Here is a 26,261-nt window from a genome sequence, read left to right as displayed (position 1 = left end):
TCGAGGAGTTTTTCCGTAATACTGTTCACAAACAAACAAACAGAAAGGGGTGAAAACAGGAACCTCTGATCTTCGATGGCGGAGGTTAACAAGTGGTGCCAGGCACAACAAATCCCGCCCATTTAAGGCATAAAGTTATTTTGGGGATCAAATTTAAATTTAATACATCCTTAACCTGAATGTTGATTATAAGGAATAGAATAAGGAATATTTTTGTTTTAATGGAAAATTTGTAATTTTAACCAATGACCATGATCCCCAAAACTTCGGACCTTACCGATCTTCACAAATATGCATTTTTCACTGTAGGAATGGGAAGGATTATAAGTGACAAATAGAATAAGGTTCTCTATAAGCTTAGTTTGAAGTAAATCAGATCATTTTTGACGAAGTTATGAGCGAAAAACGATTTTGACCTTTTCGTGACCTTGACCTTTGATCCAATTGGACCCAAAAGTTAATGGGGTCGTCCAAGGTTCATTGCCCACCTGTGGATTAAATTTGATCGTGTTTGCTAAAGCCGTTTTGCCGTAAAGTTGCTAACAGACAGACAAACAACCCGAACGATTACAATATCCCGCTCCCTCCCTCCGGGGGGCGGGATAATAATTATCCAAAGCAATTTATGAGAAGAGAAAAGAGCAGAACAAGGATCTGGACGGGTTTGAAATCCTGAAAAAGGAATAACAAAACATCGAAAGGAAATGCCTCGATCGCCTGTGTCATTATGACGTCATAATTATAACTAACATAACATAATAATAAATTATATAATTATAACGAACATATTGTTATATAATAATAAATTATATAATCATTATAACGAACAGCACAGCATAATTGTTGATTCAAAATCAGATGGAGATTTCTATTTGATGTTTTATTGTCTTGTTGACTTCATAAATAGGTTTTGTGTGGGAATTCGGGAATTTCACTCCATTCAAATCGGGAATGATTATAATGTGAGTCTTCGGGATTTTGCGAGCAATCTTCGGCACCTCGGGCAAAAAAAAATTCCAAAATGTTTGCCCTAACCTCACGATCCTCCAGTCCCAAGGGAACGACATGTAAAAGGATCAATCCAAAAAAGGGTATCACTGCACCCCTTCGCTGGGCATGCAGACGAGTAGGAGTGGTAAATGTAGTTGTAGTCGTCGTTATAGTGTTCAGGATTTTCCAGGGGATTCCAAATTTTTGGTGCTTGTTTTGGTGTTTGTACTTCTCAGCTGGATTTGATTACCTTCGCAAACTTTGTTGCGAAGTTTATGTTTTGATCGTTGTGTATTTATTTATTTATTTACTGATGTGTGAATATGTGTTTGTTTGTTTGTTTGTTATTCGCATAACTCAGAAAGTATTCAACCGAATCGCTTGAAATTTGGTGGGATGATGGGTTATTATCCAAGGAACATTTGATTAGATTTTGGGAGCGATCGGGTCAAAGGTCAAGGTCACGGAAAGGTCAAATTCGTATTTTTACCATAGCGCGGTCAATTTTGATCTAATTGGCATGCAACCGATGCCAAAATGTTCAGAATTCATTGCCCAATCTTTTGATGGGCGACATGACACAATTACGTCATTACCCTTGTTAGCGGTTGGGGGTCAAAGGTCAGTGGGGTCACGACCTTTCAAAATATGCGGTTTTTGTCATAACACGGTCAAACAAATCAAAACCCATTTGCATGAAACCAACACCAAAATGTTCCCTGTTCTTTTCCGCACACTCTCGTGCCAGGTACAAACTAGAATGGGCACTCGGTAGAGCGCATACCTTCGCCTCCGCTACTTTTTTGTTCTTGGCATGAGAGTGGGGGGAACAGAACAGTGAAGATTTTGGTGCTGGTTTCATGTGAATCGAATAAGCATGATAAGAACCTTTGTGGGTGTCGTGGTTAAGTCAATCTGATGACAACTGGTCATGTCATAAGCAAATTTAGATTTTGGCATTTTAGGGGCATCAGCACACACAAGTTCCTGTTTTTTCAAAATACTTTATTTATTGCGAACAAACAAACATTCATTGTACAGTTAAAACAGTTCATTGTTTTGTACTATTTGAGAACAACTGAGAAACTTCCAATGCAAGGCTCATATACAAATTTATCCTTCAAATTACAATGCCTAAACTGGTAACCAAAAAGACATATTTACCTTAAAGGTAAGTACATGTATAAGAGATCGTATGAACAAATTACGCATGTCATTTGACAAAACACAAAACATCGAAGAAGAATGAATTGTAAATTAGTCGAACAATTTAGTTATAGTTCCAGAGAGACATAAACTATGTCGTGGTCAGAGTAATATGTGTCCACAACATCAACATGGACGGTGCCGGAGTGATTGACATAGACGTGGTCCAGCAGCGATCCTTGGTCTGTCGCTGGTCCGGTCACACACTGGCGGAACCCGTGGTGAGTCATCAGCTTGGGGATGTCGTGGTCCGGGGCGTGGAGTAAGTCGAAGTTAAAATCTCCGAGGAGAACGGTCAGGTTTTCTGTGTTCAGTGTGATCAGCAGTTGCTGAAGACGATCTTTGAATGTCGTTGGACTCTGTGATGGCGGCCTGTACACGGTCACGATGTTGATTGTCGTTTGGTGAGTTTTAACAGAGATTCCTTTGTGCTCAAGTACTGTTGCTGGCGTGTTCAAACTCGTTGGTGTCAATCCCCTCTGGTGCCACAATCAAGATGCCGCCCCCCTGTGAATTCCGTGGTCGAGGGGCCTCTCAGCTCGGAAGCACTTCATGCCATTCTTGAGCAGTTTTTCTGGTTCCAGTCGTTGGCCGTCAGACAAAAATGTCTCTGCAAAACAAAGGACATCCATTTTTTTGATGGCTGGATCGTTCTTCATGTCGTCCAAGTGCTCAAGATAAGATCTGACGTTTGGGAAACCAATTTTGACGCATCTGTTCTCAGTCTCGTAACGCGCCAGGCGGTTTTCCCTCTTCGGAATGTTGCTCAAACGATCCATTTCTCGTTGAACGACTGGATTAATGCGGATGTGACACGGGTCGAACCCGAGAAAGAAAAGTCCCTGCAAAGCTCGTACACGGCTCATGGCGACGTATGCCTGGCCTGGCATAAAATTTCCCTCTGCCTTCCATGGAAACAACAATTTGCTCAAGAGTTTTTCCTTGGACTTTGTGGATGTGATCTGTGCAGGAAGCTGTTCTGGCCCTCATGAGCAAATCTGCAAATTGCTTGTCGTCCTTCTGCCTCATACTCTCCGTCAACTCGATCATGGAGAAGTTTTCCTCCCAAAGTGATCCATGTAATCTGGCGTCGCAGTCAGACGGCAGGCCAAGGACATGATCTTGACCGACAGGTTGCAGCTGAAAGAGATCCCCGACAGCAAGGATGCTGACATCTCCAAAACGAGAGTTGGGATATGATTTTCCTGTAATGTCCTGTAGTCGCCGATGTATGTGATAAAGGAGATCTGCTCCAACCATGGAAACCTCGTCAATGATCAGCAATTTGAGCTTCGAGAGACGCGATCCGAGAGAGTTCAGCTTCTCGCTGCTGGCAGGCATGTATTCCCTTTTGCTGCGTGGACCACATGCGAAGCTGAAGGCAAAGTGCAGTGTCATGTCCTCGAGAGTCTGTGGCCGAGCCGCATACCTGTCGAGGAGAGATGTGCAGTAGATGCTTTCTGAGTCATCGTCCATGTCCATCAGTTGAGCCCGCGGTTTAAGCATTGCCACTCGTTTCTCCTTTGGGGCAGTGTTGATGAAAACGACTGTTCGACTGCCTTTCTTCAGTGGCAAAGGGAGTAGTCTGTAGGCTGCTTCCTGAGCACTGACCTCTCTGTTGTTCAGGAATGCTGAACCGACTTTGCGGAGTCTTGACTTGATATCTTCTCCTCGAGATTCATCCACGACTGCTCTGAGTTATTCTCCCATGGCTCTCTCCCTTTTCAGCATGTAGCTCGTGATGTAGATGATGCAAGAATATGGATCAACGATGAATTGGAGATCCATATTTGTTCTCCATGTCCGAAGGATGTCCGGGTTGTACTGGTTGACCCATGCCTCACGTGGTTGACGCTTGAGAATGATCTGTTTTCCTGCCTTGGCAACTTTCAGAGCTTCTTCATGTTGGAGCAGATCTGTGCAGCAAATCCGGAAGCGTGTTGTCCCGAGGACACTCTGGACTTTCTAATTCCCGTTTCACTTTCAGAAGAACCTCTTGCTTCTCGCTGATCTGGCCGGCTGCGACAACAGGATCTTCTGCTGTTGGTGGCTTGGCGATGAGTGTTGTTTGGCTCGGTGGATGAGGAAATCTGAACCGACAGTTTTGGCCTCTTCTGCAGGTGCGCGAGTGGGTGTGGCTTTGGAGAGACGTCACGAGTTCCTGTAGATCCTCATCATCTTCAGGTATGGAACAGGATTGGCAGCGGTCGATGAACGCAGAGACTTCTTCATCCGTGTTGACTCCGATCTTCGGTGCGTCTTTTATCCACAGGATCGTGTGCGCATGCGGCGACCCACGAGCTTGGAATTCCACGCCGATCATGAAGTCCTGAAGATGTCCAATGGGATTGCCCTTGGGACCCTATGAACTCCTGAAAGAATGTCTCGAGTCTGTGTTGAAACTGTCTGGCCGCTGTGACTGGGTTGTTTCTGAGCCATTTACACTTGTCCTCCCAGGTCATGTTCTTCACATCGTCATCACTCAGTTTGGTCCCGTATTGCCTGGCGATACTCTGGGATGACCTCAGGCCATTGCATGTCCGCTGCTGAAAGTGTCAAGAACCAAGTGGGAGTGCCGAGTTGCCGCACCATGGCTAATAAATCCAGTAGCGTCGTTTTCCAGTTCGCAGGAGATCCACGTACGTTCTTCAGAAACCGGAATGCTGTGTCTGTGCGGATCATCGCTTGTACATTGTCAGATGACTTCAAGAAACCGGCGTTGATTGCGCGGTTCTGGAAGCTCATTCCGTGTGTTTGTCGCATCGATATCTGCAGATCATCCCGTATTTGCTTGGATTCCACCGTGTACGCTGCTGCAAGCAAATAATCGATGTCCTTGGCAAAGCGTCCATCAGCATCGAGTGGTCTTTGATTGAAGTACTTCCTTGGAGTAATGCTCTTTGGTCTTTTCGCGGAAAGCCCACCACTGCCATGCGGATACTTGACAGGATTGGCGAGTTCTTCAAATAGTTCATCAAGCACAAAGGCACAGGGTTTTTCATTTTCTGCTGGAGCCACTGAGTAAGTCTTGTCGGCATTTCCTTCTTCTTGAAGAAGAGTGTCATATGGAATCCCCCTCAGTCTGCTTTCCTCCTCTGAAAGAATGTCATCTGGTTGGTCTTCGTGTTGTCTCCTGGGGCTGTTGCTTTGTGTTGCCTGGTGGTTGGTGGAGTTTTCTAGGGCCACGAAGTGTTGTTCTCCAATCAGACCCAGTGTGATGGTGTTGTCGGGTGAATGTCATTGACGATCTCAAGATGTCGTGATCTGGCTAAGTGTTGTAGACCCTGATAATTATTTGGTGTTACCAGTGATGATGTCGTCGGTGATTGTACAACGGCTAGAGATGGCACGCCTTCGTTGAGAGTCATGGCTTCCCACAGATCAGATTCATCCCGTTCCCAGATCTCTTCCCAGTTCATGCAGATTGTAACATCCTCGTACAGTGGATTGTTCTGCTGAAGCCACTTTAAAGCCGCCATGATCTTCTCAGGACATACATATTCGTGCATGTAGTGGCCTTTGTACGCGAGCTTGCGTTTCATGCAAATCGGATAAGAATTGACCGTGTTATGACTGAGACCGCACATTTTTCAAAGTCGTGACCCCCCTGACCTTTGACCCATAACCACTAACACGGGTTGTTAAGTCACTGTGCCATGTCGCATATTCATGTTCAGGATTGAATGCCCGATCTTTTGATATACGGCACGACACAATAACGTTATTACCATTGTTTGCGGTTCTTGGTCAAAGGTCCGGGGGGCTCACGAACTTGCAAATATGCGGTTTTTGCCATAACACAGTCAACTCTTATCCGATTGACAGGAAACCAGCACCAAAATGTTCACGATTCTGATCCCCCACACTTGCATGCTAAGAACAAAGAAGTAGCGGCGGCGAAGGTATGCGCTCTACGAGTGCCCGTTCTGGTTTCCACATTGTTTGTTTTCAACACCCAAGCACTCGAGGTCTTTGTCTCCAATTTTGTGTTTGATTTTTACATTTCGAATTCTCGTTTTTTTAGTTTTGGGTTTCTATTTCCTTTCCTGAACCGTTGTATTTGTCCAATGTGTGCGGTGTGTCTGTGTGTGTGTGTCTGTCTGTCTATGTGTCCACGTCTTCATATTTTCACTTTAAAAACTGCTTTCTCTGTAACCGCCTGACCGATCGATGTAAAATTTTAACCATAGGACGAACTCCCGACGGAGAATGTTTTTTATTGTTCACATTGTCGTCATATGTCACATGGTATGTCAGCCATATTGAATTAAAGGGAAAATTTGAATATCATTGTCTCTGAAGCCACTCAACGAAAATAATTGAAACTTCCCATCTGGTATATAGGGTGATAACGATGACGTCATCCGCAAAGTGGTATTCCAGCCATGATTGGTTAGATTGAAATGCTTCTCTGAAAAATCTGAAACTTCTTTTATGTGATCTCTGACCAGACGTGAGTGAATAATTACATGTTTGACGTTCATAACCCATTCAAAGAAACAATGTGATATAATAGGGTGCATGGATGATACGTGTATATGGTCCATGATAGTATTAGCCATATTAGTGGGGTATTCAGTTGATAATGGTAATTTTATTCAGAATGAACGTGCAAGGTGAGACCATGTGTTGCACGAGTGCTGTTCAAGTTGTAAAAAGTGATTTATTGATGTTTTTGCTCCATTGTCAATTTGCAGAGAAAAAATTTGAAAAATCTTCACGTGTCAACTGTTCCTCGTCATTGGACAGAGAAGTTTCTTTCGATCATCACCTGACAGAGACTTTTTGTCAGGATGTTCACAAGTTTCGGGATGTGTCTACAAACAACAACAACTGCGACAGGTGTATCAATGTCTTGCAGCAGGAGAGCCAAAGAAGTGAGAAGACAAACAAGTTTTCTGTTACCAACAAAGACTTCACCTCCTCATCGTGTTTATGCACAGGTGAGACGTCGCACAGGTGCACTGTGTGTCAGATGGGATTTTCTTCTTCTTCACATCTGTTGACACATCAAAGTTTGCACACCGGAGAGAAATCCCACAAGTGTTCACAATGTAGGAAAGCCTTTTGGTCTTCATCAAATTTATATCGTCATCAAAAAATACATTCAGGGGACAAACTCAACAAGAGTTCTGTTTGCAAAAAAGAATTTAATCAGTCATCACACTTCCATGAGCATCAGATATTGCACACCAGGAAGAAACCCTACAATTGTTCTGTGTGTGACAAGACCTTTACTCGTTCATCAACTGCATCGATACATCAAAGAATACACACCGGAGAGAAACCCTACAATTGTTCTGTGTGCAACAAAGCGTTTGCTCATCCATTAAATGCATCGACACATCAAAGAATACACACCGGAGAGAAACCCTACAAGTGTCCTGTGTGTAACAAAGCGTTTAATCAACCATCGAACTTACATAGACATAAAAGAATACACACGGGAGAGAAACCCTACAATTGTTCTGTGTGTCACAAGGCCTTTGCTCGTTCATCGACTGCATCGATACATCAAAGAATACACACCGGAGAGAAACCCTACAATTGTTCTGTGTGTCACAAAGCGTTCAATCATTCATCAAACTTTCATAAACATGAATCAAGACACCTGAGAGAATCTCTATAATTGTTCTGTGTGTAACAAGGCCTTTAATTGTTCATCATCTGCATCTTGACATTAAACAATACATCAAAGCAAAGAATTTCCAGGAACAGGTGTGAGTATATGATGTCACACATGGGATGGAAATAACAGCAAATCCAACGCCATCGATTGCAAAGAAGAGAAATGAAAAATACAAAAAGATACATCAACAAATATATACCGACAACTGGGAGAACGACAAAAGAGCAGGAAGATTGTAAAAAGATCTGGAAAGAGTTTGGGAGAGACAAAGAAGGCACTTTGCAGTGGTTTGGAAGACGTCATGTTAACGAGGGATGGAGAACGAGTCAGAGTACAGTGTCTGCAGAAAGTCTACACCCCCTTTCAAAATTTTCACCTTTTGATGCCATCTAATGTGGAATGAAACATCATTAAATCAGACTTTTACACCTTTATTTACACATCGTAACCCACAACTTCCAAGTGAAAGACAAATTACACAAATTTCAGAAAATTAATGAAAAACACAAAACTAGAAAATCTTGGTTTGATAAGTGTCTTATAACAGCAATTGTAAACGAGCTCAGGTGTAACCAATCACCTTCAAAATCACACACCAGGTTAAATGACCTGCACCTGTTTAAATTGTTGTGATTCTGATGATGTCACAATAAAACCAGCCGTTCCTGTGGGTATCCAGTGCTGGGTCGTGCATTTCACAGCAAATGCTCAACCATGAGCACCGAGGAGCTTTCGAAAGACCTCCGGGATAAAGTTGTGGAAAGACACAGATCAGAGGATGGGTGTAAAAATGAATGTAGGTAATTTGGTCACGGGAAACTTGGTCACGGTAAAACGGTCACTGTAATTCGGTCACAAGGGAATTTGGTCACGGTAAAACGGTCACAAGGTAATTTGGTCACCGTCATTCGGTCATAAGGTAATTTGGTCACAGTAATTCGGTCATAAGGTAATTTGGTCACGGTATTATTATTAATATTTATTATTCACTGCATTTAAGGCCAGTAAGGCCAAAGAGCGGTAATAAACATTTTCATTTCCTGGCCGGCGAATCTTGTTGGCATAATGATGTATTGACCAAGTTTACTGACTACTATAATGGGATCGGAATTTAAAAGTTGAGAGAGACAGAATCGATAATATCTCAGAGACAAAAATATCTCAAGCACTTCACAAGTCTGGGCTCTCCGGTCAGGTTGCAAGAAGGAAGCCATTACACCAAAAAGCCCACCTTGAATCCTGTTTGAGGTGCACAAAGAAACATTCCAGACATTCTGAAGCCATGTGGAAAAAAGTTTTGTGGTCTGATGGAGCTTCATGGAAAAATGCAAAAAGCTACATTTGGTGCATACCCAACAAAGCACATCAGCCAAAGGACACCACACCTACTGTGTAGCCTGGTGGTGGCAGCGTCATGTAATGGGGATGTTTCTCATCATCAGGGACTGGTGAACTTTTTATTTGTGTTTTTGCATACCAAGTCTAGGCTTGTGTAAGAGCTCACACAAAGAAACACGTCACAAGGCAGGAGACAAGAAGGGAGGGAGAGGGAATCAAAAAATAGTGGAGAAAAAAGACAAGAGGATATCTGTGGAAGAGAGAGGGATGGGAATGGGAAAACAAGACGGAACTACAGGGATTTTCAGGAAGGAAAACAGGGAATTTGAAGGAGGTGGGAATGGGGGGGGGATCAACAGGGGTAGTAAATGTCGAGATTTTGGATGGGGGAAGATGTGAGATGGTGGTGAACAGAAACTTTGAAGACCTGCAGGGAGGACTGAGATTGAAAAGAGCAAAGGAGTTTGGAAGAATCTCTTCGGGTTACTCTCAAACATGTGGTTTTGTTTTCTCCTGTGGTTTGCTTCCTCATACGGTGGTGTTTTGTATTTATTTTTTATCTTTCAAACTGTCATTTCCAGATTGAGTTTGTTTTCAACACCCAAGCACTCGAGGTCTTTGTCACCAATTTTGTGTTTTTTATTTTTTGAATTCTCTTTTTTTAGTTTTGGCTTTCTCTTTCCTTTCCTGAATTGTTGTATTTGTCCGATGTGTTTGATGTGTCTGTGTACGTTTGTGTCTGTCTGTCGACGTGTCCATGTATTCGTATTTTCACTTTAAAAATTGGTTTTCTCTGTTTCGGCTTGTCCGATCGATGCAAAATTTTAATCTTCGGAAGAACTGATGGAGAATGTTTTTATTGTTAACATTGTCGTCATGTGTCACATGGTGTGGTGGCCATATTGAATTAAAGGGAAAATTTGGATATCATTTTCACTGAAACCACTCAACGAAAATAATTGAAACTTTGCACATGTTATCAACCCTTGTCAAAGTGGACATCTCTCTGGCTATTATCAGAGAACCACCTCACCGCCGTCGAGTCTGGCATTTCACTCAGGCTGACTGGCAGGGTCTCCAAGTAGCCATCAAACTTACAGACTGGTCTCCTATCGCTACTTTCTCCAACATCAACTCATCCTGGGAATTCTTTCAAAGAAACTTGCTCCCCCTCATGCGCAGATTTATCCCCTCTCGTCTTCAGTTGTCCTACCCTTCCTCCCGCCCATATTTTACTGAAGCTTGTGGTGAGGCAGTTGGCCTGAAACAACTTGCCTTTGCCTCATGGAAAGCAAACCCAATTGAGGGTAATCTCAGTTCCTTCCATAAAGCTCAGAACAAGTGTGTATCCACTCTCAGGAGAACCAGAAAACGACATCTTTCTTGTCTGAACTTTCAAAGCTCTCTCCCTCCTCCAAATCCTGGTGGCATCTCATCAAATCTGTTTCTGGTGGATCTTCCCCTCCATCCCCTCCCTTTCCTCAAATAGCCGCACTGCTTACACGTTACGTGAAAAAAGCTGAATGCCTAAACTCGGTGTTTGCATCGAAATCTTGTTTCCCAAACCCATCGCTTTCTCTACTCACCTGACCCAGTCGCACCCAACTGTCCCTTTTCTCCTGACAAGGTGGAGAGCTTGCTGTCAAACCTCGACTCACATTCTGCAACCGGTCCAGATGGCATCAGCTCACGTGTCCGAAAAAGCTGCTCCTCTGTTCTTGCTCACCCTCTCTCTGTTCTATTCACCCTCTCATTTGCCCAAGGTCATCTGCCATCTGCTTGGAAATCAGCAAACATCACTGCCCTGCATAAAAAGGTACAAAAACAGATCCCTGCAACTACAGACCAACCAACCTCCCAATCATCAGCAAGGTTAAGGAATGCATCATCACTTCAGACATTAAATCCTTCCTCTTCTCCAATGGCCTGATTTCCGATCATCAATTTGGTTTCAGACCAGGTCACTCTACCCTGGATATGCTGCTGCTGCTATCCCAACAATGGATGGAGGTCCTCAATGCCAGACATGAAATCAGAGCCACATCCCAAGACATATCGTGTGCTTTTGACACGGTCTGGCACCCTGCCCTGCTCACCAAACTCTCTTCCTATGGTATCCAAGGCCAGCCTTAAATGGAGTTCTTTCATCCCCTCTTCCTGTCCAGGCTGGAGTTCCACAAGGTAGCGTTCTGGGCCCTGTTGTTTTTTTGGTTTTCAGCAATGATCTCTCCGACTCTCTGTTAAATCCTCTTTATCTCTTTGCTGATGACTCCACCCTATGCCGTACCATCTGTCATCCCTCAGACCGGCAAGCAGCAGCTTCTTCGCTCACTGCAGATCTGGTTAAAATCACAAACTGGTCCAACACGTGGAACATGTCTTTCAATCCGGACAAATCTCACACTCTCATTATGTCTCTCCGAAAGGACCGTTGAGAAAGCCCGCCATCCACTTTCTCCACAATCTTCTGGAAAAGTCCTTTGTTTCAAGCTTCTGGGTCTCACTCTCTGCCATGACCTTTCCTGGGAAAGCCACATTTCAAACCTCACCTCCAAAGGCAGTCGCCGACTGGGAATCCTCCATCGTGCAAAGTCCTTCCTCGGCCCACCTGAGCTCCTGACCACCGACAAAGCTTTTGTCCGCAGCCTGATAAGAGTACTGCTCTCCCCTCTGGGCTGGTGCTCCTGCCTCCCACCTTTCTCGGCTTCACGCTGTGGAAATCAAGGCATTTCGGATCATTGGCATCTCCTGCGACGAGGCTGAGTCTTTGGGCCTCTCACTCTCTCACCGCAGGCAGGTCGGTGGTCTTTCTGTCTTCTACCATCTCCTCTCCAGCCTCGCCCCCCCTGCTCTCTCTGCTATTTGTCGCCACCGTATTTCTGCAGGGCGCTCAAGGTCCGACAACAACCCCCTTCTGGCAAAAATACAAAATCACGAATCACTGCTCATCTTCACTCTTTCATTCCGCTTTTTTCCCGCCTTTGGAATGAACTCCCTCACTCTATTCAATCCCATTCTTCCCTCCAGGCCTTCAAAACAGCTGTTCACCACCTCTTATCGTCCCCCATCCAAATCCTCGATCTTTCTACCCCCGTTAATCCACTCCAAACCCACCTCCTTCAAATTCCCTGCTTTCCTTCATGAAGGTAACTGTACTGTCCATCTTGTATTCCCCATCTTCCCTGCCCCACCCCTCTCCCTTCCACAGATCTCCAAATGTCTCTGCTCCCCACTGTTTTGCCCTTCCCACTCCTTCCCCTCTTATCTCATGCCCCCCTTGCTGTGCGTTGTGCGTTAGCTCTCATACGAGCTTCGGCAAGGTATACAAAAAACAAACAAACGGGTTTGGAGCCCCGGGGGAAAAAGGGGTTTGGAACCAGGGAGCCCCGGGGGAAAAAGGGGTTTGGACCCCGGGAACCCTCCGGTCGACTCACTCCGAATCTGATTCATACGTGTTGCAGTCCACTCAACATGGAGGGAGGAGAGAGAGGATGAGAGAGCTCAGAGGGGGAGGGGTGGGGTGGAGGCACTCCGGGTAGATGTGACGCCCAGTTTAACAGTACACACGCACACACACACACACACACACATTGATGAATCACCCTGACCGTGAAACTCCGGGGTGACAGTTTATAGCTGGGTCGGGACTCGAACCCAGGCTGCAGTGCTGACAGCCTCAGGTTAACCCAAGGAGACCGTCGTCTGGTGTACGAAACCTGAGCACCACTCGGACACACACGTGACCGTAATCTGACCCGGGAAGGTTACCACGTGGTTTTCTTCCTGTCATCATGAATGGGGGTCCCGAAGGGTCCTGAATTAACTTTTCCTCCAAACTTGATGGAATCAATCGGAACTTGTACAGACACAATTTCGGGGTTCCCTCATTAATCCCTGAAAGTTTCAGCGTCCTCGGTCAAAACCTCCCGGAGGAGTAGATGGTACATACCCACCTACATACCCACATACCCATATATACTCCATTATGGAGGGAAGATTGTCGATAAATACAAAAACAGAAAATAAAGAACGTTGTTTCGTGTCGAGGAAATAATCATCGACGAACTCGGACTCGATTTTCCACTTTCACAACACAATCTGAAACACAAACAATCCGTTAAAACGAAACGTTCAATCTTTGTATTTATTTTAAATCATGGACACGTGATGTGGCGGGAACCAATCAGACACCGCGATCTCCCTGTTCGCTTTTTCCCCAAACAGCTCGCGCTCTTCACTCGGTTACCACAGCGTACCGTCCTTCACCGGACACGACGTGCGGTCCACCATGACCCGAGATCTCAGAGGGAACACCTCGGGATCCACGAGCGGCTCCGATGGAGGATACGTGGTCGGTCCGGGAGGTTCTCCGGTAGACCGCGGGTCCATGGTCGGTGCACCCGAGGACAAGGAGTCCAGACCCGGTACGTGGCGTTCACTCCGTACCGAGAACTTGTGTTTCCCGTGCTGATCGGTGCTGTGTACTAACACAGGAACTCATTGATTTAGTGAATGTCACGATGTCTGGAGCGGAGCCAGAATTGAATTGTGAATGGAAATCCCATCCATGACATGTTACCCTCCCTCTTGTACATGTATGACATCATTTTATACCTCATCACTTCATTCATCATTCGGTTCCTCTTTAATCTCGTGTACACCAAATCAGATGAAGATTTACTTGTGAGGGGCCTCTCCACCGGCACACAACTTATTGAAGGCCAAATTATGTTCAATATTATATTTAAAGATGTGAAGGATGAACTTAGTTACCACTAAACCAGTCGGCTGTTTGTAAAGCAGAGTTGGTGAGAGTTTAACAGGAAACTAATTAATTCTGCTCGATGGATGGAAGTCACAAGTTCAAGGTCAAAGTTTGACCCCAAAATAATTTTTCACGAAATTTTAACCTGAAGCTGTGACCTCGACCTTTGACCTGTTGTAAGAACTGTCATGAAACCATTGTCACGGGATAGGTGTGTTTGCTCCGCCTCTGTTTATTTGTTTTGGTAAAATATCATAAAAGTATACCTGGTGTTGGTTTAATGGTTGGGGTGGTGGGCTTCGTTTACTTGGGTCCTCCTGAGTTCAAATCCCACTTGGCTGTTGAATTAATACCAGGTGGGGTTGACTCAGCTTGTCATCCTTCTGATCATCTGGAACAGCTTGTCATCACTTAGAAAAGTGATACCAGCTTGCTGGGAGGATTGAGCCGTTTGAGTATCCTGTGTCAGAGTGGTCACCTGTCCAGGATTGGTTCCAATAACCCAGGTAACTGCTGTAGCAGCACTGATGCTCTCTCTGTACAGAGTGTGGTCTTCATGGATGGATCATAAAGGACACGTTTAACAACATTACCCATCACTGAGGGTCAGGGACTTGAACTCTCATGAGCACCTGACTAATTAAATAATTTATAGCTAACAATTACTTCTTTTAATTGAGAAAAGTTTGAAAATGTAATGTATAAAGCTTAATTCATGTTTACTTGTTTACCAGCAAATACTACCTGTCGCGTTGCTGATGGGAATATTCAAGGGAAGAGGGAGAGGAGGGATGGGAAGGATGGAGGAGAGGAAGGAGGTGAGAGGGGAAGAAGTAGGTGAGAGGAGAAGAGGGAGAGAGGAGGGGCATTCCATGTCAAGTGTACACACCCTCCCGACACTAACACCTCATTTTCTCCCCATGTGTTGGTCATTTATTCACTTGGGTGAAAAAACTCAAAATACCAACTTTTAGACCTGTGGGCCCATCGGGGCCAATTTTAGGGGCCCCCCAAATTTGGGCACCCCCAGCTGCCCCACAATCTTCTCGAGGCCATATCACAGGTTGTAGTGGTCCAATTTGGCTGATCTTGGTATCAAAATGCTCGTAAAAGCGAGATATTTCGAATCGCGTAAAGTAAAATCACTGAGAAACAGTAATTCAAAAGGTTATAGTTTGGGGCGCCCTTTGACCTTGGGCCCCCCGCTCCCCAGCCAAACTGATGGTCCCGATTTTTTCGTGTGAGAATACCCCCCTTCATATACTCCAACACCTCAGCATAAATGAAAATGGGATGTCAATGGGTTCAAGTGTGATGATGGTTTTATTGTTCGGGGACTCTGGTGCTGGACACACAATTCGCCACAATACATCGCACAATATTTGAACACAAGATTTCCAACACACCATATCAGTATATTGTACATCAATTTTCCACTTGCACATGCAGGAACTGGAAGCGATACGAGTATGAGTGCGAGTTTTTCCGAGCATATTGTTACGGTTGTGGAAATTCGCAATACACCAGAAAGAGTCCTCAGGTGAGATATATTTGTAAGTTCATGTGTAGTTAGCCCAAACCCGTTGTATAGAGGGAATCTATGTGAACCATTCGAGCTGCGACGCTTCAGTTAGCCGTTTTTCTTTTGCTGTAGTTAATTTGGTGCAAAAACAACAACGAACCTCGCCACAACCAACATCTCAACGATCACGCCTTCCACAACTACGCTACCACATTTTCGCCACTCGCCATTCAACGAGCACCGTGCGGGCGCGTGCAAGAACAAAAACCAACAGCGATGGTGGGGTTTTCCCGCCTAATTTCCCCCGCCTGATGCTTCCACCTGAATCCCCCCCACCACGCTTGGTGTGAAGGGGAGGGGTGCGGCAGCTCGCTCCCGATTGGTGGATGCACGGCGTGAGGCGGTCGGAGTGGGGGCACGCCCCCCTTCGAGAGCTTTCTGGAAACGCCTCGAAGGAAGGAGGAGCCAAGAACGGGGCGGGGCAGAGCGAAGGGCGGAGCCGGCCCCTACAAAAGGGTGGGCGTGAAGAGTCGTGGTTGGTTGGTTGTTCCCTTGTCCCAGTTGGAGGCTGGAGGCTCTTGGTTCGTTCAAGCGATTGACAAAAGGCGTGGACGTGAAGGTCGACGAGAACGTCGTTCCCTTTCCTGTTCCCTTGTCCCTGAAGGGGAATTGTGGAGAGTTGTGGTGATCGTCCCTGGTCGGAGATTCTGTTCATTCGTCCGAGCTGTCGAGCGGACCACACGAGCCGCACTCCTGCATCACGTGGTGCCACATGGCACTTTTTCACCATCGAGAGATCGAGAAAGAGATCATCGAGAGAGATCACCATCTTCACGATCGAGAGATTGTCCTGAACCGATATATCGCACGATATCTCAAAAAGTTGTGTACAGAGTCAAACAAAACTTGCTGGACACCTTGTGCGTCCGACAAGGAAGAAATGATTCGATTTTGGTGCAGATTCGAATCCGGATCCGGATCTGATAATTTTGATTCGGCGAATCTTCACCATCGAGATATTGGCATAAACCGATATATGGCACGATATCTCAAAAAGTGGTGGACGGATTCGGACGAAACTTGGTGTACACGATGGGTGTGTGACATCGAAGAACTGACTCCATTTTGGTGCAGATTTGTATCCGGATCCGGATCTGATAATTTTGTTTAGGCGAATCTTCACCATCGAGACATTGGCCTAAAACGATACATCACACGATATCTCAAAAAGTTGTTGACGGAATCAGACGAAACTTGGTGGACACATTTGGTTGGCTACAAGGAAGAGTTGATTCGATTTTGGTGCAGATTCGAATCCGGATCCGGATCTGATAATTTTGTTTAGGCGAATCTTCACCATCGAGACATTGGCCTAAAACGATATATCGCACGATATCTCAAAAAGTTTCGACGGATTGAGACATAACTTGGTGGACACATTGGGTGTGCTACACGGAAAAGTTGATTCGATTTTGATGCAGATTCGAATCCGGATCCGGATCTGATAATTTTGATTCGGCGAATCTTCACCATCGAGAGATTGGCGTAAACCGATATATCGCACGATATCTCAAAAAGTTGTGGACAGAGTCAGACGAAACTTGGTGTACACCTTGTGCGTCCGACAAGGAAGAAATGATTCGATTTTGGTGCAGATTCGAATCCGGATCCGGATCTGATAATTTTGATTCGGCGAATCTTCACCATCGAGAGATTGGCATAAACCGATATATGGCACAATATCTCAAAAAGTGGTGGACGGATTCGGACGAAACTTGGTGTACACGATGGGTGTGTGACATCGAAGAACTGACTCCATTTTGGTGCAGATTTGTATCCGGATCCGGATCTCATTATTTTGCTTTGGCGAATCTTCACCATCGAGAGATTGGCCTAAACCGATATATCGCACGATATCTCAAAAAGTTGTTGATGGAATCAGACGAAACTTGGTGGACACATTGGGTGTGCTACAAGGAAGAGTTGATTCGATTTTGGTGCAGATTTGAATCCGGATCCGGATCTGATCATTTTGATTGGGCGAATCTTCACCATCGAGACATTGGCCTTAACCGATATATCGCACGATATCTCAAAAAGTTGTGGGCGGAGTCATACGAAACTTGGTGGACACATTGGGTGTGCTACAAGGAAGAAATTATTCGATTTTGGTGCAGATTTGAATCCGGATACGGATCTGATAATATTGTTTAGGCGAATCTTCACCATCGAGACATTGGCCTCAACCGATATATCGCACGATATCTCAAAAAGTGGTGGACGGATTCGGAAGAAACTTGGTGGACACGATGCGTGTGCGACATGGAAGAACTGACTATATTTTGGTGCAGATTTTTATCCGTATCCGGATCTGATAATATTGTTTTGGCGAATCTTCACCATCGAGACATTGGCCTAAAACGATATATCGCACGATATCTCAAAAAGTTGTTGACGGAATCAGACCAAACTTGGTGTGAGTAAGTACTTTGATGCAAAGGTCAACTCATAAGATTTTGAGGCTCAAAGGTCATGTCACCTTTCGCTAAAGGTAGCATATTTCAGTTACCATGATAACTTGTTCACCGCTAAAGCGATTTTGACCAAACTTCTCATGACTATGGACAATGACACACGTACGGACGGATTAAATTTTTGGTTGAAAAGGTCAAAGACCGAAGGTCAAGTGCCCGTTAATTAAAAATCCGTGGGACTGCAATAACTTATGAACCACTCAAGAGATAATAATAGTATATTTCCTCCAAAAGAACGTTTGACGGAGGAGGAGGCTTGGAGGCCCATCAAAGGCTGTCCTCTTATGACCAACCTCTGGTTGTTTGGCCATGTTCTATCCTTATAAATGATGAACGTCAAGCAAGGAAGCAGGACGTGTGTTTTTAATGTCTTTGGTGTGACCCAGCCAGGGTGACAAACCATCACCCTCCCAGGCTTCGAGTAGATGCTCCAACAATGACACCACCGCGTCTGGTTTTCAAACGTTCTTGAAAAACGTACGGACTCTAATACAAAGATGAACTGATTCAACTTTAGATTGAACAGATCACAATGGTCATGTGACCTTTGTAAATCATGATGCACATCACAACTGGAGTTAGAATCATCTCATGTTGGCTCTCTTCGAGTTGTTTGTCTTTTCTCTTTCTCCATCTCTCTCTCCAACACCATCTCCATCTCTCTCCCTCCCTCTACCTCTCTATCTATTTCTCTCTCTCTCTCTCTCTCTCTCTCTCTCTCTCTCTCTCTGTCTCTCTCCCTCCCTCTTCCTCTCTCTCTCTCTCTCTCTCTCTCTCTCTCTCTCTCTCTCTCTCTCTCTCTCTCTCTCTCTCTCTCTCTCTCTCTCTCTCTCTCTCTCTCTCCTCCCTCTTCCTCTCTCTCTCTCCCTCTCTCTCTCTCTCTCTCTCTCTCCCTCTCTCCCTCTCTCTCTCTCTCTCTCTCTCTCTCTCTCTCTCTCTCTCTCTCTCTCTCTCTCTCGTCACATGTCCATACCACCACAGCTGACGCCCACTGACTCCACAGGTGGATTTGGAGAAGATTTTTAAAGGAATTCGTGCACTTTTCCCAAAAGTTTACTAAATCTCCCATTTTGACACACTTCTGGTCACCTGATTGACATGACTTACACAATTTAACATCCCAACCCTGGCCCAATGATGGAACCAAAATGTAGAATCATTCATCATTCTGACTGGGGGGGGGGGGGCTGGAGAAGATTTCTGAAGGAATGTACTCAGTCCACCATTTTGACCTACTTAAAGTCACGTGACCGGAAAGACCTTTGCAATCCTCATTACTAGTCAGGAGCAGAACCGTGCTGCCAAATTTCAGCCTGATCGGCACAGCGGTTTCCTAAGAGAAATGGAAATAGGACACAGACAGGAGGGACGGATGGACAGACGGTGCACGATGATAATACTTCATCTTGAATTCCAATTCCAGAAAAGCTCATAATAAAGGAAAATGTGAAGCATGAAAACGCAGATGAGAAAAAATTTTCAACAAGGGGTTCTCATCTACTTACCTTTCCCCTTGTTCACACCTGACTCGTGTTCGTCTCCGTGTTCCTCACAAGAACAAAAAGATCCAAAACACATTGGGTTCTCAGGATCTTGGGCACAAGGGATTGACATTTCAGCATCAAAGGGCAGGAGTATCCTTTGTCCACCTGGAGGAATGGCGGATGAAATGTGAACTGGGGGAAAAGAAATAGGACCACCGGACCTGGAGGTTACCTGATCCCTGGCCTGGTTTTGGAACCCAAATTTGGGAGCTTTCTCACTGGTGTGTGTGGGGAAGAAGATGTTGGAAGGAATTTATGCGACCGCCATTTTGACACAGTCACAGTCACGTGATCGCCTTGACCTCCAAAATTTAACATCTCTCCCCTCGCCTCATGTTGTAACCCAAATTTGGAAACATTCTCACTGGTGGGTTTGGACCATGCCTGGTGTTGGCTTAATTGTTCGGGCGGTGGGCTTGAGATCCTGGGATGCTGAGTTTAAATCCCGCTTGGCTGTTGAATTAATACCAGGTGGGGTTGAGGTCGGCAAAAATGAGTGCCAGCTTGCTGGTATCCTGTGTCGGAGTGGCGACCCATCCAGGATTGTTACCAATCGCCAAGGAGACTACAGAGGCAGCACCAACGGTCTGCACAGAGTATGGTCCCGATGGATGGACGGATGGTTTGAAGAAGAAGATTTTCGAAGGAATTTGCACGATTTTTACAAACATTAAGTCGGCCAATTTCACACATTTCCAGTCTCCTGATCGGCATGACCTCCGCAATTTACCATCCCTACCCTGGCCCGGTGTTGCATCTCAAATCTGGTGGCATTCTGACTGGTGGGTCTGGAGAAGATTTTTGAAGGAAGTTACAAAGTCCGGAATTTTGACCGACTTCGTCACGTGACTGGTATTGTGAACTGGCAGAGCCTGCCCATCGCTTTGCCCTACGGGTCCCCAATGGCATGTTCACAAATGATCAAGAACAAGACGGTCTTCATGTCCAGAAAGATACCAAGGGACCCTCGAGAGAAGGTTGGGTCCTCCACAAGCTCCTCAAGAAAAGCTTTCCTGTCCATGGAAATAGTTGTGTGAGTAAATCAGAATAATCTTCCTCAACTCAAATATAACCATTGTCATTCCAATTATAAGATCTATATGAGATTATGATGATCAACAAATGGAACATTTGGACTCGACACATTCCAAATACAGGTTGATAACAGGTAAAAGAAACACCAACAGATGGACATTCGGATTCTCTTCACTGAGATTTGCTTTTCTTTTCAGTTAAATTTGCTTTTATTAATATTTGTATTGTTCATTAACGTGTTTTTGAATTGATCGATGTTTCTTGGGTAGAAACACGAGTCGTCCAGGACGGTATTAATCGGTTTCGAAGAGCTCCTCCGGACCAAGCCGTCCGCGGTCCGTTTCTCGGTTGGTTCCTCAGTTGTTCCACCTCCACTCAGTTGTTCCTCTTTTTCCCACCTGTGGAATCAACTTCCACGTCCTCTTCAATCTCACTCCTCCCTCCAGGTCTTCAAGACAGCTGTTCAGCACCATCTCAGATCCTCCCACATTCAAAGCCATAATCTTTTGTACCCCTGTTATACCTCCTCCCCCTTCCCCACCCACCCCTAAACTCACCTCATTCCAAATTTCCAGTTTTCCTTCCTGAGAGTTAGTTTCTGTTTCCATCTTATCCACCCCGTGCATCCCTCCCCAACCCCTCATTCCTCTGCACATCCCTTATTTGTCTGAGTCTCCCTCGATTTTGTTCTTAAACCCTGCTGTTGGTGCACCCCCCACCACCCTAACCCTCTCTGCACTGTTCCTTTTTCTTTGTTGCATCCTGATCATTTTGTTGGACATGACTTTTATACCCTCGGCCCCCACCGCACACAATCCGTGACCCACTTAGCCCTCCCCGCTCACCTTCTCTTGGATTGTCGGATGGTCTGTGGGCGTGGCTGACCCTTCTTAAAATAACCCTAACACAAGATAGTTAAAGTACACGAGGAATGGAACCGGCCCAAGTCACTGGCAGATGAGAGGATCCGGGTGAGAGCCGCCCATGAAAGAGGAGCAAATCCTTGTTATTCCGCAGGTGCAGCGAGTAGCGAACGCCCAATATACGTCCGGAGACACAGGCGTAACCTCTCACTTGAGTTCCAGGGTCTCCACACATTATTGAGAGATATCAGTGCGATGATACTCCTTGGAGGTCTCTGCACGTTTTTGTGGAAGAATAAGAAGACCGAGACTCAGCAGTACTGGATATACCTGCAGCAGAGTCACCGCCACTGAATTCCAAAACCATGACCCAGAGATGAAGACGTTGGAGAAAAGCTGAAAGGCTTGATGTCAGCTGCCATGATGGAGTCTTTGTTTGGTTTTTGGTTTATTTTAGGCCCCCAGTTGAGATGATCTGTGTTTTGCACCTTTCCTGTGTTCTGGAGTGACGATGGCTGCAATCTCGCGAATGTGTCTCCACCTTCAGGCCAATGATAAAGTTAGCAGAGGGTAGATTGTCCATCAGAGGCCCATTTGTACAAGTGACTGGAATTTTTTGCAGAAAGGTCACACGGGTCGGTCTTGGTTGCCACCCACTCGATTAACCTGCACACTCACACGCTCACCCCCCTCCTTTTCTTTGCAGGTGAGTCCAGCATCTTGAGTCCGAAGAAGGATTTGCCCGTTGGCACTTACAGGCTCTCATTTGAGATCTCTGACTCGGGCACACCAGCACTCACAGGAAACTCCTCCATGATTGTGAGTGTGTGCTGGTGTAACGCCGATGGAAACTGCACGTGGAATTCAATCGTCTTCACGCTCGTGATGGTGCAGATCCTCTTGCTATTTGTTTGTAAGCCCTGTTTTTCCTTCTGTTCTTCCTTCCTTCTTCACCTCTCAGCTGCTGAACAGTTTTATTTATTTTTTGTTAGTTTCATATATTGTTGCGGGCCGGGGGTCGGGTTAGAAGATCATTAGGTGGGGGAAGCTATATTGGTTCCCACCAGACTGCCCGGAATTGTAGGCCATCGCACACGTAAATTCCGTGACGAGGCGGGTCGCTTAACCGACCGTGGACACCAATAACTCAACCGCATGACCGAGGGTCTTCTCGTCTCTGGGCTAACCGGGTTACCTAATTAATCACGTGGTTTAATTACCGGGGAACACGCCCTCGGCACGCCTTGTCCGAACCGGATCACTTTTCCGGATCGGATGCAGCCGAGCGACACTGCCAATGACGTACCGGCTAAAAGGAACGGATCATTGGGAATAAAGTTCCGGCTGAGCTAGGATTCGGACCATGCTGGATCAATAGAAGAAAAGACAAAAACGAGCAGGGAACATTCCCAATAATAATGTATTGTCGCGGATTCGCGCCCGCCGGCGTGCTGACGGCCACGTAACTCGAATCGCGGCACGTCGCCCACCGGACGGACAATCCAGTCGTGACCCTCTCGGACTAACGCCGGGAACCAGTCACGGGTGGACCTTTCGGTCTCACCGCGATCGAGCCAATCGGCCCCCGCGTGGGATAGGGTTGCTCGCCAAATTCGACCTACCTAAGTACCCACACGGAAGGTAGACCGGGCGATCGCACCTCGCCGCAGGTCGACTTCGGACACGGGCCACTTAAGCGACCCGTTCCGTACTATCGGGATAACCGAGCGGTGTTATTCGTCGACCTCGACGGTTCGATTAATTATCGGGCGTCTTAACCCACGACCAACCCTTTACGTGAAGCAAGATGAGGATTCAATGAAAGAAATGACGAAGCGAAGCGGGAAAAACAGTTCAATAATAAGCACATTTATTTCGCGATGAACGGAAAGCACACATATACAATTCCACCAAAAGCACATGTAAAAGAAGAAGACAAAAAGCAAATGCAACAATGCAGATCTAATACCGACAACGCGAGCACACGGCAACACTTATACAATTTTACTTCACAGACGGCGCCGACAACACATATTGCCAAAGCAAAAGAAAAGAGAACCACCCTCCAGGATGAGGGGGTAGGCGGGCCTGGGGCGGAGACCGTGTCGGGCCTACCCGTCTGATGATGAGACGCGGAGCGGCGGTGGTGCCTCAACTCCGCGGGCCTCGCGGACAGTGTCTGGTAGGGGGTGGGAAGGGGGCCCCCTTTTGTCGCACTATCTCAGCGCGGGGGGAAACAGGAGGGGGTTGCTGATGCTCGGGGAAAGGAGGATTTCACAAAATCTTGGGTCCCGCGACGAGCGTCTCCACCACGACCTCGGTCGCGCCGCCGGCCTTTCCCTCCGCAGTTCCTCGAATCCGACGCGAGCACCCCCTCAACCGCCCTCGCCGCCGCCGCCTCTCCACAGCTCCGTCCTCTTCACTCCGACTCCGCGAACTCCAAACTGCACTGCCAACTGCGAACTGCCAACTGCGAACTGCCACTTCAACTCAACTCTTCCTCCGCTTCCAACTCCGAACTCTTCCTCCTGCTCAACTCAACTGTCTGACGAACGCAGTCGTTTTTATAAGCCCCGTGGCTTCGCTCTTCCACCCTTGACCCTCTGCCTCCGACCCTTCACCTGGCTCCCCATTGGCCCGAGGAAAAGTGGGCGTGAATGCTTTTTGATCCATGAATTTGCATATAGCGACCGCCCTCCAACGCCCTGGAGGCGGGGCCAAACCGCCCCTCGCTCACCGATTGGACGGAACAAAAGTGGGCGTGAGTCGTTTTTGATCCGTTTTTCTGCGGAAAGTCCGCGATGCTTTTGAACACGCTGCTCGGTGCGCGCCCCGCACGAGTCCAGCATCGGTGCCCACGAGTGGCGCGAGATGGTGTGGATGAGATGGTGGCGAGTTGTGACGGTAAAGGTCGTGGCGGTTGTGGTGAAGCGGCGTTGTGGTTGGTGGTTGTTGTTGTGATGGCTGTGGAGACGTGGTTGGTGGTGGTAATAATGGCGGTTGGTCCAAAATAAAGATAGTAAAAGAAAAACGGCTATCCTGAAGAGTCGCAGCCCTCATGAATGACATTTATTCCCTCTAGACAACGGGTTTGGGTCGAACTACACATATACTTACCGAGATATCTCACCTCAGGGACCTGAATGGTGGTTTGCGAATTTGGTCAACCACAACAGTATTAACAATGGGTGAGGAAAGGTATGTGGCACGATCAGGATTTATTGCGGTGTGTTGTGCAAAGATATGAGAGAGAGAGGTGTGATGCAGCAATGAAACAGGCAACTTACAAAAGGGGACACACAGCAGACTTAACGCGAAAATAATAACGATAATGATCTTCTGCAGTCTTACTTAAGCAGAAAGGTGCCAGGAATCACACACACACACACACACACACACACACACACACACACACACACACACACACACACACACACACACACACACACACACACACACACACACACACACAAAACCCGATGAAGATAAAGTTTTGAACCAGGAAGGGAAAGGAGTTGAGGCTACGTTCTTGGTACCTTTGTGCCTGATAGCACGACGTGCCACCAATACATTTCGGGGGGGGAATGCTCCGTAGTGCGGCACCCGACAGCTGGCGCGTCGTCTCTGGCTTCAGCAGAGCGTGTGGAGACCGTGTTCGAGAAGGAGGGGCTTGAGTGGAGAAGGGGCGGCGGAGTCCAGGGTGCGTGGATGGAGTGGTAGGCGGGACCAGATGGGCAGGTGGGGTTGACGTCGTGTGGGCGGAGATGAGGAGGAGGAACTGCTCTGACCTTTACAGGACTTGCAGTGCGGTGGGGGGAGGGGGGAGGCCACCCCAAAGTGAAACGTCATCACCTGAATCGGGCACTCCGATTGGACCCGTCCCCTCACGTGGCCCGCTGACTTTGGCTGGAAACCGCCTCACTTCGTTTTCGGCAAGGTCATCTCAGAGCAGCAATATTCTGCTCCGACCCCACGACATGACACGAATCGCCCACACCGAAATTGGCACGCGAATCGTCCTGCAAAACCCCCCGAGCCCTGCCCTGGTGACCGGCCGAGTTTCCCGCACGCCCGCTCGGGCGTCCGACCAGAGCGCGCCAACGCGACCCGCACTGCACATTCCCCGGCTCTATTGCAGCTCCGCTGGCCGGAGAGACGAGAAGACGTTCACCATCCGTGGGGAATCCGCTGCTGCCAGCGAGGGCCGAAGGTACATCGTCATGGATAAACCCATGCATGTTTCACGAGCGGCGTACGTGTCTGCCTTCGAGCACATTCTATACAGTGCGCGGGGTTCGGCACTCCCTTGTTGTCCCGCCAGACAAAAGGAAAGGGACTATCTACACGTATAACAATGGAATAACTGTCTTGGGTCACCTATCTGTTGGATGCTTGTGGTTCCAAGAACCGCAACAATATGAATGAATGTCTTTTCCATACAAGCTTCTCATACCTGCCAGTTGACTCTTTTTAACAATGTGTTTTGTTTTTCAGTTCTTGCGTTACTTCTCCTGATGTACGTAAAGAGGAGGAAAGCGAAGGAAATATCAGTCATCATCCCTGACCTGACGGACAAAATTTGCGAACAGAATGATGAGCAGGGAGGAGAGCAGCATCAGGTGACGTGAAGCCCCCAACCCGACAATCTGTCCAACTCTTTTCACCTTCTTAATGTCTTGTGTTAACAACACGGAGCATTTGACAACGCAGATCCTCACTGTGTGACATATAGATTCCAGTAGATCTGAGAAACTATATAAACTCACTCACTCACTCACTGACACACAGCACCATAAGAAAAGCTTTGGGTGTTCCAAACCTCCTCCATCAGGAGT

At 46.7% G+C, this 26,261-nt stretch overlaps 2 protein-coding genes across 5 annotated transcripts in view; both read left to right on the top strand.

Moving 5' to 3' along the window:
• Window positions 1-10,864, top strand: part of LOC147008234 (uncharacterized) — a 43,675-nt gene extending 32,811 nt beyond the window's left edge. For 2 of the 4 annotated variants that reach the window (XM_085865221.1, XM_085865222.1), the window contains exon 4: window positions 6,894-10,864. In XM_085865221.1, coding sequence (XP_085721347.1) covers window positions 6,894-7,825 — 932 coding nt within the window. In that variant the 3' untranslated portion in view covers window positions 7,826-10,864. The remainder of the gene's footprint in view (window positions 1-6,893) is intronic. The other 2 variants (XM_085865218.1, XM_085865219.1) reach the window with 1 other exon arrangement.
• Window positions 10,865-13,390: 2,526 nt separating this feature from the next.
• Window positions 13,391-26,054, top strand: LOC147008233 (uncharacterized). The gene is made up of 3 exons (XM_085865299.1): window positions 13,391-13,587; window positions 22,133-22,339; window positions 25,921-26,054. The coding sequence occupies exons 1-3, from the start codon at window positions 13,452-13,454 to the stop codon at window positions 26,052-26,054; spliced, it is 477 nt and encodes a 158-aa protein (XP_085721425.1). The 5' UTR covers window positions 13,391-13,451.
• The last annotated feature ends 207 nt before the right edge of the window (window positions 26,055-26,261 follow it).

This window comes from Eptatretus burgeri, chromosome 20 (genome assembly GCF_056783735.1).
Source record: "Eptatretus burgeri isolate ZD-2024b chromosome 20, Ebu_testis_v1, whole genome shotgun sequence".
In the NCBI taxonomy this organism is placed as follows: domain Eukaryota; kingdom Metazoa; phylum Chordata; class Myxini; order Myxiniformes; family Myxinidae; genus Eptatretus; species Eptatretus burgeri.
The sequence above is the reverse complement of the archived record's forward strand: the minus strand, read 5'-3'. Positions and strand labels throughout refer to the sequence as shown.

Coding starts and splice junctions, on each gene's coding strand:
- LOC147008233 (XM_085865299.1), top strand. CDS start 13,452: ATGACCCGAGATCTCAGAGGGAACACCTCGGGATCCACGAGCGGCTCC. Junction 13,588..22,132: donor GGACAAGGAGTCCAGACCCG/GTACGTGGCGTT, acceptor TTTTCTTTGCAG/GTGAGTCCAGCATCTTGAGT. Junction 22,340..25,920: donor GATCCTCTTGCTATTTGTTT/GTAAGCCCTGTT, acceptor TTTGTTTTTCAG/TTCTTGCGTTACTTCTCCTG.